A 12,995-nucleotide genomic window follows, 5' to 3' on the forward strand; every position below is an offset into this window, starting at 1 on the left:
TCCCAACCCCATGTATAAGGCAAGAAATCCCACTTATTAAACCTGACAGGGCACCCCTGTGAAGTGAGAACCATTTCCGGTGAATACCTCTCAAAGCTCATCAAGAGAATGCCAAGAGTGTGCAAAGCAGTAATCAAAGCAAAAGGTGGCTACTTTTGAGGAACCTAGAATATAAGACATATTTCAGTTTCACACTTTAAGTATTTCATTCCACATGTGTTAATTCAGTTTTGATGCCTTCAATGTGAACTCTTGGAGTCGGTGTCCAAACGTTTGGTCTGTACTGTATATAGAGATTTTATAATTTTATTTTTTTTAATGTAATTTACTTTAGATGTTCTGCAAAGTGAATATAGCTGGCGTTTAGTCTGACATTTGGTTGTATTCTGTCAGTGACTATAAGAGGCCATGTTGGTACTTTTCCATTGAAAATCAGTTAGTGTTGATGAGATTTGCAACCCACTAACTGCCTTCAGTAAAGAGCATTACCGTTAATCAGGCTAAAGTAGTAAGCTGATAAGCCTTTGCCCTTGTAAAATAGAAATGTTTGTATTTTTTTTTTGGTTTGTGTGATCAGTTCTTGTTTACATTTTGTTACTTCATTAAAAATCACACCATTATGTATTGCTAATATGGCACTGGTACTTTCAGACTGGGAAAAAAAAGTTTGGAGGCCTACTGCAATCCCGGGCTCACCATATTGACATTATTGCCCTGTGTGGTGGTATATTTTTTTTTTTTTATTATTTTTTGGCATATTGAGCCATAGATTTGGACCACAGTGGGCGCTATTGAGAAACACTAATCTATATGATCACAGTTAATTAAAATAAACAATCTGTAGCAGCTATTGATTTATTTTTTTATTTCCCTAGGTCCCTATATGATGTGTTTACTATGGCTAGCGACCCCCTCGAAGGTTTTCATGAAGTAAATCTTGCTTCACCCACAACTCCAGATGTTGGCGTCATCGATATAAAACCTCAGGAAACTACTACCTCGCCTAACGTTATCTACAGGCATTTAAGTGTCGGTTCAAGTCCTATCCAACCAAACACATTAAATGCATCAGATCTACCAACACAGCCTGTGTATTCATCTCCAAGACATTTAAACTGTCGGGATGTTAAAGGGATAAGGTGAGATAATGGATTAACGGATTTCTTGGTTTTCAGGCTATGTTGTTGCAGTCTTGTAATATGCATTCATTCCTCTGCTGGCCCTTGCCTTTTTGTTTACAGGGCTTCTAGTGATGGGAGGACCTGGACTGTAGAAGTCCGGATCTGCGCAGTTTCAAAAGTGTCTGGGTGCTGGGCCTGGAGCTCAGGGAATTCTGGTCCATGATCTAGATCCAGCAATTTAGGAAAGAATTTAAAAAAAAAAAAAAAAATCACGCTATACTTAGTTTCTCTCGCAGTTGTAACTGCTTCCTCTTCTTCCAGGGCCTCTTATTAGCATTATACATATTCATTGCTTCTCTTGCCCACCAGCAGTCCTGGTGTCTGGGATTGTTTCCAGTCAGACTTTCACCCAACCTGTGTGACTGCTTGCGATCACAGACCCCATTTACGTGTCACTATTGTGATATAAAAGTAAATTGGCGTAGGGTCCCCCCATGTTATGATACACAGCACAAATACAGCGTACAGCTACGGGTTGCAACCCCGGGCTGTGTATTTATCTTGGTTGTGTATCAAAATAAGAGGAACCGCATGCACTTTAATTTATGCAAAAAAAAAAAAAAAAAAAGCTTGCGGTCCACCTCCATTTTAATACCCAGCCATGGTAAAGCTCCACAGCTGAGGGCTGCTATGCTCAGGCTGGAGAGACTCATACTTATTGGGCCCCTCCAGCCTAACCATAGCTGCAGCCGCCCAGGTTTGTCACGTCAATTAGATGTGACAATACCGGAACTTTGCCCAGCTCTTCTCGATGGCCCTGGTGTGGTAGCAATCAAGGTATTAAGGGGTTAATGAGAGCTCACAGCTTCCACTAAGGATTAGATTAGTATTAGTAGGCATCTGAGACTCCCATCCCCCCCCCCTCCCCCCGTTACTAATCTGTAAGTGTAAAGAAAAACAAATACCGGAAAAAATCTTTTATTTGAAATAAAATACAAAAAAACCCACTCTTTTTCCACTTAACTTCAAAAGCACCCAGGTCCGACATAATCCACACAAGGTCACGGGACGATTCCAGCTCTCCTACATCTGAAGTGACAGCCCTGGACCATAGAACAATGACTGCCCACTGTGAGCTTTAAGGCTCCTTTACACACTGCAACATCGCTAGCGACATCGCTGTAACAGTCACCGGTTTTCTGACGTAATGGCGACCTCCCCAGCGACATTGCAGTGTGTGACACGCATCAGCGACCTGGCCACCGCTATGAGGTTGCTGATCGCTACAAATCATTCAGGAACATTTTTTTTGGCCCTTTGTTAACCACTGCGCAGCATGCATCGGTGTGTTTTGACACCATTACAACGACATCGTTAGCGACTTAGCACGCCTATGGGCTGGGTTCTATAGCGTTCCCTTTCCCGCCCCCTTACCTCCGATTGGTGGGCGCTGTTGTGTTCTGATTAGGCATATTGTATTGTATAGAAGCTGTATTGATGCTGTATAGATAAACCAGTGTGGAGGCGCCGCACAGAGAACTCTACAAAGATCCGCTAAGCAACAGAAGCTCAGGAACAAAGGATATACAAGTGTGACTTTTGCCAATCTTTCCAAGCTCGGGGTCACCAATAAGAACGCACTAGTGATCACCAATCGGAGCAGAGGGGGGCGTGTAAAAAGGACACCTAGGTGGCTTCAGCGCTCAACACCACACCCCGAACATAAGTGTGAGACGTCAAATAGCTGCTATGTGACACGTCCCCAACGACCAGCCAGGTCGTTCTGCAGGTCCGTATCGCTGCTGCGTCGCTGGCCAGATCTGCCTGTTTGACAGCTCACCAGCTAATGTTTAGAGACTTTAGGGAGGTCGCTATTACGTCACAAAACCGGTGACGTTACAGCGATATCTGTAGCGATGTTGCAGTGTGTAAAGGGGCCTTTAGGCACAATGTACTAGGCACAAGAGCTTATTTGCAATTTTTAATTCTGCAGCGTTCACAATGTTTGACACCATGGATGTTTTCCAGAGACTAATCCCTACACCCGTAGATGAATTCCCAGAGGTGTGTTGCCAAAATTTGGTCACTTGAGGGGATTTCTTCTGTTTTGGCATTTAAAGGCTCTGCAAATGGAGTCTGCAAACTATTCTAGGAAAATCTGTGCTGCAAATATCAAATGGCCCTTCCCCTCTGAGCACTGTGGTGCGGCCAAACAGTTGATTTCCACCACAAATGAGGTATCTGCATACTCGGGAGAAATTGCACAATACATTTTTGGTGCATTTTTTCATAATACTCTTGTGAAAAAAATAAAATAAAAAGCGATCTGGTTGAAGCAAAAATTTGTGTTTTTAAAGAAAAAAAAAAAAATTTATTTTCACGGGTCCACGTTATAAACTTCTATGAAGCCCCTGGGGGTTCAAGGTGCTCACCAAACATCTTGATATATTCCTTGAGGGGTCTAGTTTCCAAAATGGGGTCACTTGTGGGGGAGTGCCACTGTTTAGGCACCTCAGGGGGTCTCCAAAAGCGACATGGCATCCGATAATGATTCAAACTAATCTTGCTTTCAAAAATTCGAATGGCGCTCCTTCCCTTCCGAGCTTTGCCGTGCGCCCAAAGAAATAATTTCCACCACACGTGAAGTATGGGCGTACTCGAGACAAATTACACTACATTTTTTGGTGCATTTTTCCTGATACCCTTGTGAAAATGCAAACTTTTATGGCTTTAGCAAAAAAAAAAATTTAAACAAAAAACACCAAACACAAAAATGTTACTTTAGTAACATTTTTGTTTGGTGTTTTTTGTTTAAATTTTTTTTTTTTTTTTTTTATTTCATTATTTCTTTCCACATTGCTTTGGTTCTTGTGAAGACCTTAATGGGTTAATTAACTTCTAGGATGTGGGTATGAGGGGTGCAGTTTTAGAATGGTGTCATGTTTGGGTGTTTTCTGTCACCTAGGCCTCTCAAAGTCACTTCAAATGTGATTTTGGTTCCTAAAATAAAAAAAAAAAAGATTTTGTAAATTTTGTTGGAAAAATTGCTGATGAACTTGAACCTTTCTAACTTCCTAACAAAAAAAAGTTTTTTTCTAAAATTGCGCTGGTGTAAAGTAGACATGAGAAATGTTATTTAGTATCTATTTTGTGACACGTAAAGCTGGCTTTACACGCTACAATAAATCTTACGATGTGTCGGCGGGGTCACATCGTAAGTGACGCACATCCGGCATCGTAATTAATATTGTAGCGTGTAAAACCTCCGTGCGATTGAACGAAAAACCGTTCATCGCATACACGTCGTTCAAAAGCTAAAAATTGTACGTCGGGTTGTTCGATGTTCCCGAGTAGCACACGTCGCAGTGTGTGACACCCCGGGGAACGATGAACACAGCTTACCTGCGTCCCGCAGCTCCTGCCGGCTATGCGGAAGCTATGAGGTCGGCGGGATGTTTACGTCCCGCTCACCTCCGCCCCTCCGCTTCTATTGGCCGGTTGCAGCGTGACGTCGCTGTGACGCCGAATGTCCCTCCCACTCCAGGAAGTGGATGTTCGCTGCCCACTGCGAGGTCGTATGGAAGGGTAAGTACGTGTGACTGGAAATAATAGTTTGTGCGACACGGTCAACAAATTGATAGTGCCGCACATACGATGGGGGCGGTTACGATCGCATACGATATCGTATGCGTAATTGTACCGTGTAAAGCAGGCTTTACACTTGGATTTATTGCCATAAAATTTAATGTTTCAAAATTGCAAAATTTTCACCAACGATAAATTTTACTAAATTTTACAAATATCATGAACAATATGTCACGAAAAAACAATCTCTGAATCACCAGGATCCGTTGAAGCGTTACAAGATTTATAACCTGTCAAAGTGACAATCATAAAAAGTGGCCTGGTCAGAAGGGTGTTTTAGTGGCCGAGAGAGAAGGGGTTAATAGTCACACACCATGTCAAATCTCAATTATTAAAACAGTGGCTGCGGTTTAGATGCAAGTCAGTGAAGAAAAACTTGCAATGTAAAGAGTAACCCGAAATCCGCACTTTTCGCTACTCTCACAATTAGTGTGGAATTTGTGTGAGGGTTCGGTTCCACTTGCGTCTTGCACGGGTGAGTGCAATCTGATAAAACAGATTCCTCTCTCTAGTGCAATACTATTGGGCAGTGTCCTTCTGCGATTGAGTTCTCATGCCATAGCGGCATGTGGAAGGAATCGCAGCATGCTGCGTTTGGCAGAGAGTATCAGCTCACGCACCCCCATACAAGTTTATGGGAGTGCAGTGCGATATACGCAGAGACATGCAGCGGAGGAGATGGGGAGAAAATGTTCCCTCCCTCTTCTCCACACCCACCTTTGATGTGATCGCAAGATTACATCAGTCGCATGGCTCTCGGCTGACGCTCTCAGCAGAGGGTCAATTGCTAGTGTAACCGAACCCTTACACGTTACATTGCAAGTTTTTCTCAATTGACTTGCATTGCACACGCTATTCGGAACAAATACGCGAGTATTAGACAGTATGCGTTATGAGTATAGTGAGTACGAATAGTTAGGTACTCACTCAACTCTAGCTTCACAGTTTCTTATAGAATACTGACTGGTAGTTCTTTATAACTATAGCATGCAATTTTATTTTAAAAAGCAGGTTGGTAATAGTTAACATATTCAGATACACTTACAAGTGAAAACGCTGATATTTGTAATACCCCTGCCGTCCCAACGCACATTTCACTGCTTCTTCAGGAGTCATGTGTTTAGTATGGTGGGGAGGAAATGGTTATGTATATTAGTTTAAAATAAGCAAAAGTCAGTTAATGGGTGTGTATATGATGTAAATCGTAGTGTGTCAAACAATGGAGGGGAGCTTCTGCTTCCTGTGTTGTATAGTGCATGCGCCTCACATCATCCACATTCATGGAATGGCCCATGGACATCTGGAGATCAAAGCGTATGCCGCCTATTGGAGACATCACATGTACAGGCGCCCCATAGCACACTATACCGAAGAACCTTGGGGGACCGTGTAACAGAGGATGCGCACCAACCGCAGTGTCTCAACTCTTAATAGTAAGGATTTTAAATAGATGTAAAGAGACTAGTGTATTGGATGTTAAATGGAGGGAAAAGAATGGAGGGAGAAAAGCTGATGGGAGGAGAAGATATTAAGACTGAAGATTGAGGCAAAGAATCTGTCTGCAAATGAATGCGATAATAAGAAATAAACATGTTTTTTAGTAATTGATATTCTATATATTTATGATCATAGCAGAAAAATACTTATTGCTAATTAGAATGACCTCATGCACAACTTTAAAGTGCAGATGAAGTGAATCTGAATCGCAGTGCAACTGACATAATGACTTAAGACTGACATGCTCAACAATTCAAACCTCCCACTCCCGTCTTTAAGATTTCTCACGAGCTGCGCCTATGCTCTGGAACACACTACCAAGAGCGATCCGATTAATTCCCAACATCCACACCTTTTAAGCGGGCCCTAAAAACGCATTTCTTTAGACTAGCCTATCCATTCACTGCCCTGATCTAATCTAGTCCCTTTCTGCCCTTCATAAAATTTACTTCCAGTTCTCGTCCCCAGTACCTGTATAAATTCTCACCGACTGGTTCATGCAGCTGCTTTTGAATACCCTATTAAATCGATGGCTGGACCATATATGACAAGCTTTTCTCAAACTCTGCTGGGTGTATGGACTGCATTCTTTGCAGGACAAAGTGACCTTTTTATTGGTACCATATTTTTTTTACACACCTTTTTGGATCACTGATTTTGAACATTTTTCACTCTTTTATATAAAGAATGTGCACATTAATATAATATATGTATATGTATATGTATTAGTATTAGTATTATTTTTTGGCAAACATCTTTTAGTAATGTTCCCCATCTTTGTCCCCTTGAACCCTTGAAGCAATCTCCCTATCCTGTCGTACTGTCCCCATCATATAGTTGTCCCATTCTATAGTAATGTAGTAATGTGCCCAGCCTTATCCCTATCCTATAGTAATGTCCCCATCCAATAGTATTATGCCCATCTTTGTAATGTCCCCATTCTGTAGTCATGTGCCCACCTTGTCTCTATTCTATAGTAATGTCCCCATCCTGTAGTAATGGGGGGGGGGGGGGGGCAGTGGCGGCGGCGGCGCTATAACTTACCGATCGCTCCCTTCACCTTCCACAGATGCCGGAGTGAAGCTGAGTCGAGCGGTCTCCGGCCCCAGATCCACAGTGATTGGAGAGATCTGTCACAAGGCCGGTCTCTCTAAACAGAACTGGGGGCTAGTGAAACTGAGGTCACCCAGCTCCAGCCAATGATCGGTGCTACAGCTGCACTGATATGGCTGGATTTCAATGTTTCAACCGTTTTCCATGGCTAAAACATTAGTGGTCGTGATTGGCTGAGCGGCATTCGTCAGCCAATTACAGCCTCCGTAGGTCCAGGGAGGAGATACCACCCCTCCTGAGGTCCCCTCCTCCCCGAATCTAAGGTATTTGCAATGCAAAGCAATTACAGCCACCGGGGCTCCGGGGCCGCGATCTCGCCATGACGTACTGGGTACGTCATGGGTCCTTAAGTACCAGGGAGCCATAACGTAACCAATAAGTCATAGGTCGCTAAGGGGTTAATGTGCCACACACACACACACACACACACACACACACACCATTCTCCTCGACTGCCTCATCTCTGCTTCGTGTGTCCCCCAGGCCCGTGCCCCTGTTCACTATTGCGGCAGGTGCAGGGGCCGCAGCCACTGTCAGTGATGTCAGATGATTGATTTGCCGCCGCTGCGCGTGCAGAGTCCTTGACTCAGATCAGCGCCAACAAAACATTCATCTAACAAAGTGCAGACAGTGGCTGCGGCCCCTGCACCGGCTGCGATAATTACAGGGGCACGGGGCCTGGGGGCCGCGTGTTTGAGACCCCTGCCTTAATGGTTTTCTTTCTACTGTTGTATTTTTCTTTTATCCCATTTTTATTTTTAATTTTTTTTTTTTGTCCTTGCCTACACAGCAGCTTGTGTTTTGATGATTGATATTTGACATAATGGGTCTATTTATATAAAAAAAAAAAAAAACCAAAAAAAAAAAAACCCTTTCTAACCATTAGCCTTGAAAATAAATGCTCAACTTTCTTGGGAGTTCTGTACTCACATTGCTGTAATATGTGTTACTCTGTCTGCCTCATTAGTGAATGTTTTTTGTATGAATTGCATTTTTTTGGTGATTTAAAAAGATTCTCTGTAAGTGCTCATCGTAGAGCACAGGATAAATGTGAACCTTATACTGAAAGCTATCAAAAAATTCTATGTATTCCCATAAAATCTTCAAATCAACCCACAAACTACAAGCCCCCAAGCAAATGATGCTGGTGTAAAGTAAACATATGGAAAAAGTTATTTATTCGTCACACCAATCCAAATGGTTTATCTAAAGTGGCACGTCAGATTTGAACAATGGGGCTTGGTCATTAGAGAATCTGTCGACAGGTTGATATGTAATCTGAGAGCAGCATGATGTAGGGGCTGAGAGTGTGATTCCAGCAACATCATTTATTTGGGCTGTGACTTGCAGATTCCATAAAATCACTATTTTATCAGCAGGACATAGAGTATAGTGGAGGAGCTAAAAGGCACAATAGTCTTAACTGGTTACAGCCAGAGTGCTAAGAATAGTGCTAAGTTCACCTGATGGGGTTGGGGGATACACAACACTAGGAGTATGGAATACGTCTGCAGACTAACGTGGAGAGGAAGGGTTAAGCTGGAAAAAATGTGTGCTGATTCTTTGCTGCTTTTGAGAGATGATCTGTGGACATGGAGTCCAGGACACTCTTCAAGATTGTGTTTTGTTTTTTTTGTTTGTTTTTGGTTTTTTTTTCCCTGAAGAGGGAATGCTTTGAAAGGTGTAGAATAAACCGCATGTTTGTGTATGTCCTTGACTTCATGGATCATTTTCCACAGCAGCGTAAAACCAGTACACCTTTTTCCAGTTTAACCCATCAGCAGCAGATTAGCACCAAAGGTTTAGTAAACCTCCTGCTAGGTAGTCCTCTATATTCATAAGCTCTGTGTAACACCACCCCCACCACAGATTAGCAGCTTTCTATCAATATACAGTGTACAAAGAAAGCTGACACTCGGTGGTATCCATGAAGTATATTGTAATATACCCAGAATGGGGCCAGTTCATTAAGAATGTTGGAAAACAAGTTTTTGATACTCAAGTCTTAATGAACCTGGCGCCTTTTCTAAGTCACATGTACCTCAACAAAATACACAGCACCAAATTCATTAAGTGGTGCAAGCAACTTGATGAATTTGTCACCCCTTCTAAGTGATGTGCACCTTCATGCGCTACACTAGGAATGTGTCTTCAGTCATAGACTGGGGAAGCCTTTCTGGCGTAAAATACACCTGCACTTTCCTTAAATTGAGAGGGTGGGTTTGGCCCCCTCCCCAGTTCCACCCATTTCATAAGAGCTTATTAAAAGTAACATGAAAATGGCAAGTTGCTAAATTTTTGCGCAACAGAAATTTGGAGGCTTTTCAAAAGGGTGTTTTTTGTTTATTCAACTTTTGTAGCATAAAAGCTTTGAATTGGTCCCATTAACTTTTATTAGCTGTAAATGAAAAAGTCTTAATGGGTCCCTGACAGCTAATACATGCTGCCCCATCCACATGTAACGGTGGGTACACATGATAGTCATGCTATGTCCTGGACGCAGCGAGTGCTCTCCGCAGGAGACCTAAGCAGCCTGTGCCTACAATCGGGGTCCGGTGTGCTGCAGACTGTTTCTCCCTGCAGAGAACACTCCCTTCTCTACAGCATAAATTGACCTGCTGAGGCTCAGAAAGCCGAGCCGCATGTCTGAGTAAAAAGCACACTGGGCATGGGATTTCTTGAAGTCCCATCCACTGTGCTTATACTGTACGACGCAGCAAAAAAAGACAAAAGTGCTGTGCACAAAACACTTACTGCACGTACCCTTAGGGAGTGACGTTTGTAATTTTTAATTTTGGTAAAAAGTTGCTCCAGCATTGCTTTACTTTATATTTCTAGAATTTGTAATGGGAAGTTTTACGTGTCCTGTAAATTAAGCTCTAGAGATTTCCAATAAAAATTTTTTATCAAATATGAGTGATCTAAATTCACATTTCCCAACACCCATGAGTGGTGTTGGCCGTACCTGATAAAATCATGCCTGGGATTACATCTCAGTGAGGAAAAAATATTTTCTCCATATTCTTAACAGTTGTCTGTTGTTCTGCATGTAAAAAATTAAATAAAATACTTTTTTTTTTTTTTTTTTTTGAGTTTTTGTAAAACATTACTGACATGCAAATCTTTGATCATTTACAGCACCAGCCAAACAGACACTTTTTCTTGTTCTACCTCCGGATGTCAGACATGTTCTCCCAAACGTGGCCGAAGGAAGGACAGCAATCGAGCAGAACGGGAATTTTTGCAGGGAGCAGTGATAGATGCAGTGGACGGACCAGATGATATCCTTAACAGGAGTACAGACAGCCTGTACCGTTTACGGAGCCCATCTGTACTAGAAGTCCGAGAAAAAGGAAATGAGCGGCTTAAGGAGGAACTTGCTAAAGCGCAGAGAGTAATCTTAATCTGTACTTTTTTACAATTTAGTAATACTTGTGTGCTCATTGGCCTTGCTCATCTAGATCTGTGTCTAGATACTTCATTGCAAAAACATATTCATAATATACATTAAAGGGAACCTGTCAGCAGAAATTTCTCAATAAACCTAAGATTCCCCTTGTGCAGCTCCTGGGCTGCATTGTAGAAAAAAATCCTGTTATTGTGCCCCCTTTTGAGACCTAAATAAAAAAACTTTATATAAAGTCTTACCTTTTTGTATGCAAATTTTTTTTATGGTCACGGGGGCAGGCTGTCTTGCGTCCGTTATTCGCCTCCTGCCGCTTTACGCCGTCCCTCATTGCTCATTTCCATTCATGAGGATGCCGCCCAGTGCTCCCGAGGTCTCGCGCATGCCCAGTGGCACTATCGCGGGACAGCACTGTGTAAAGCGTGACCGCTGGTGAGGTGATTGCACAGGCGTGAGATTATGGGCGGCGCTGTGATTGTCATCAGCAGCGTCATCAAAGTACCCGCCCATAATCTCAAAATTTATGGAAAATTTAAAGTTATGGCTTTTGGAACAAGGGGAAAGTAAAAATGAAAACTGGAAAATCATCGGGTGATAAAGGAGTTAAGAGAGAGAACAGTTTTTCATAATATAATTTTAGGTGTGTTTTTTTAAAAAAAAAAAAGTACTAAACTTTTGTTTTTTGAAAAAAACAATCCCTCGTACTTTAGTGATTCAAAATGTTATGTCTAAACGTTGACTCAAAAAAAAAAAAATAATAAAAGTATTCCCTGCTTAGCAAGGCCATAATTGTATGCATCCTAAAGAGATTAATGAGCAAGAATATGTACTTTTGTTAATGAGGTGCTTCAAGAAATCAATGAAATTCAACACTCTCCTCCAAATGTTCTTCCTAGGAGCTTAAACTAAAAGATGAAGAATGTGAAAGACTTTCTAAAGTACGGGACCAACTTGGGCTGGAACTGGAGGAGCTGACAGCCAGTCTTTTTGAGGTATGTAGCTGAATGTGTAACTTTAGGACAAAATTTAATTTAAAGCTAGTGGGGCTGTGGAGTCGGTAAGCCAAACCTTCGACTCCGACTCCTCAATTTCCTTTGCTCCGACTCCCACATATATTGCCTATAGTTAAGTGAAAAATTTATTGAACATCGGACATTTTAATCATTTCTATGATACAATAATCAAGATATTTAGATTGAACATAATATATTTATTGGAATACAACTTTAGAACACTGTAATAGATTGGAAATATGTAATATACAGTAGATTACATATATCTTGTGCATGTAATATATATATATATATATATATATATATATATATATATATATATATATATATATATATATATATATATATATATATTATATATATATAAACATATTTCAATTTATTAGTTTTTATGTTCTAAAGTATGCCAATAAATATATTTTGCTCTATCTAAATAGCTTGATTATTGTATCATTCAAAATAAATGTCTAATGTTCACATTGTACTACAATAAATTTTTCACTTAAATATAAGCAATATACTAAATGTTATTTAGTATGTTTTTGTTAAACTGTTTTTTGCCACTTACATAGTGTATTACATAGTGTTATATATAACACTATGTAAGTGGCAAAAAACCGTTTTCAACAAAAACATACTAAATTTTTGTGCAGTCTATGAATTTGTTCTAAGAAATAGAATTGCTTCCATCAGATCCTCCTTCGCAGATGACCTCAAATCTGACCTAATAATTTTAAGGCTAGAGAACAACCTCTCTACACTAACTTGGGTTTGAGGCAAAGCCGTAACCACATGGGCAACATCTCTAACAATTTCCGGGTATAAAGGAATTGCCTCATGCACAGTCAGTTTTGATGAACGGTTGAATTTTTCTATCTTTGAGAGCAAGTGAAAAATTTTACTGAAATCTCGTCAATCTGCTGCCATAGGAGACGGAGTGAAATCTTTTTCCTTGCTGCTCCATGTGATCCAAATACTTGTCAAAGTTAAACTCCTCATTTGATGAGGATGAAGATATGGCAGCAGTAGCACTGTCAGGCCCTAAGTCCTCTTGCGCCTGGCAGTCCTGTAGCTGCTCATCCTAACTGCTACCTCACTCAAAGCTTCTTTTCCTTTAGTAAGCTGTTGATCATCAAGCAGTATGACTTGGGTCCACATAAACAGCTGCTCGAAGAATTTTATTTTCCAATAGCTGTGTCT

The 12,995-nt window shown here is 41.1% G+C and overlaps 1 protein-coding gene across 3 annotated transcripts in view; it reads left to right on the top strand.

The window, feature by feature from the left end:
- The window catches only part of RAB3IP (RAB3A interacting protein), a 131,602-nt gene that overhangs the window by 36,404 nt on the left and 82,203 nt on the right, over positions 1 to 12,995 (top strand). For all 3 annotated transcript variants that reach the window (XM_075344882.1, XM_075344880.1, XM_075344881.1), the window contains exons 2-4: positions 876 to 1,139; positions 10,515 to 10,770; positions 11,679 to 11,774. In XM_075344882.1, coding sequence (XP_075200997.1) covers positions 898 to 1,139; positions 10,515 to 10,770; positions 11,679 to 11,774 — 594 coding nt within the window. In that variant the 5' untranslated portion in view covers positions 876 to 897. The remainder of the gene's footprint in view (positions 1 to 875; positions 1,140 to 10,514; positions 10,771 to 11,678; positions 11,775 to 12,995) is intronic.

The sequence above is a fragment of the Anomaloglossus baeobatrachus genome, chromosome 4 (genome assembly GCF_048569485.1).
Source record: "Anomaloglossus baeobatrachus isolate aAnoBae1 chromosome 4, aAnoBae1.hap1, whole genome shotgun sequence".
NCBI classification, from domain to species: domain Eukaryota; kingdom Metazoa; phylum Chordata; class Amphibia; order Anura; family Aromobatidae; genus Anomaloglossus; species Anomaloglossus baeobatrachus.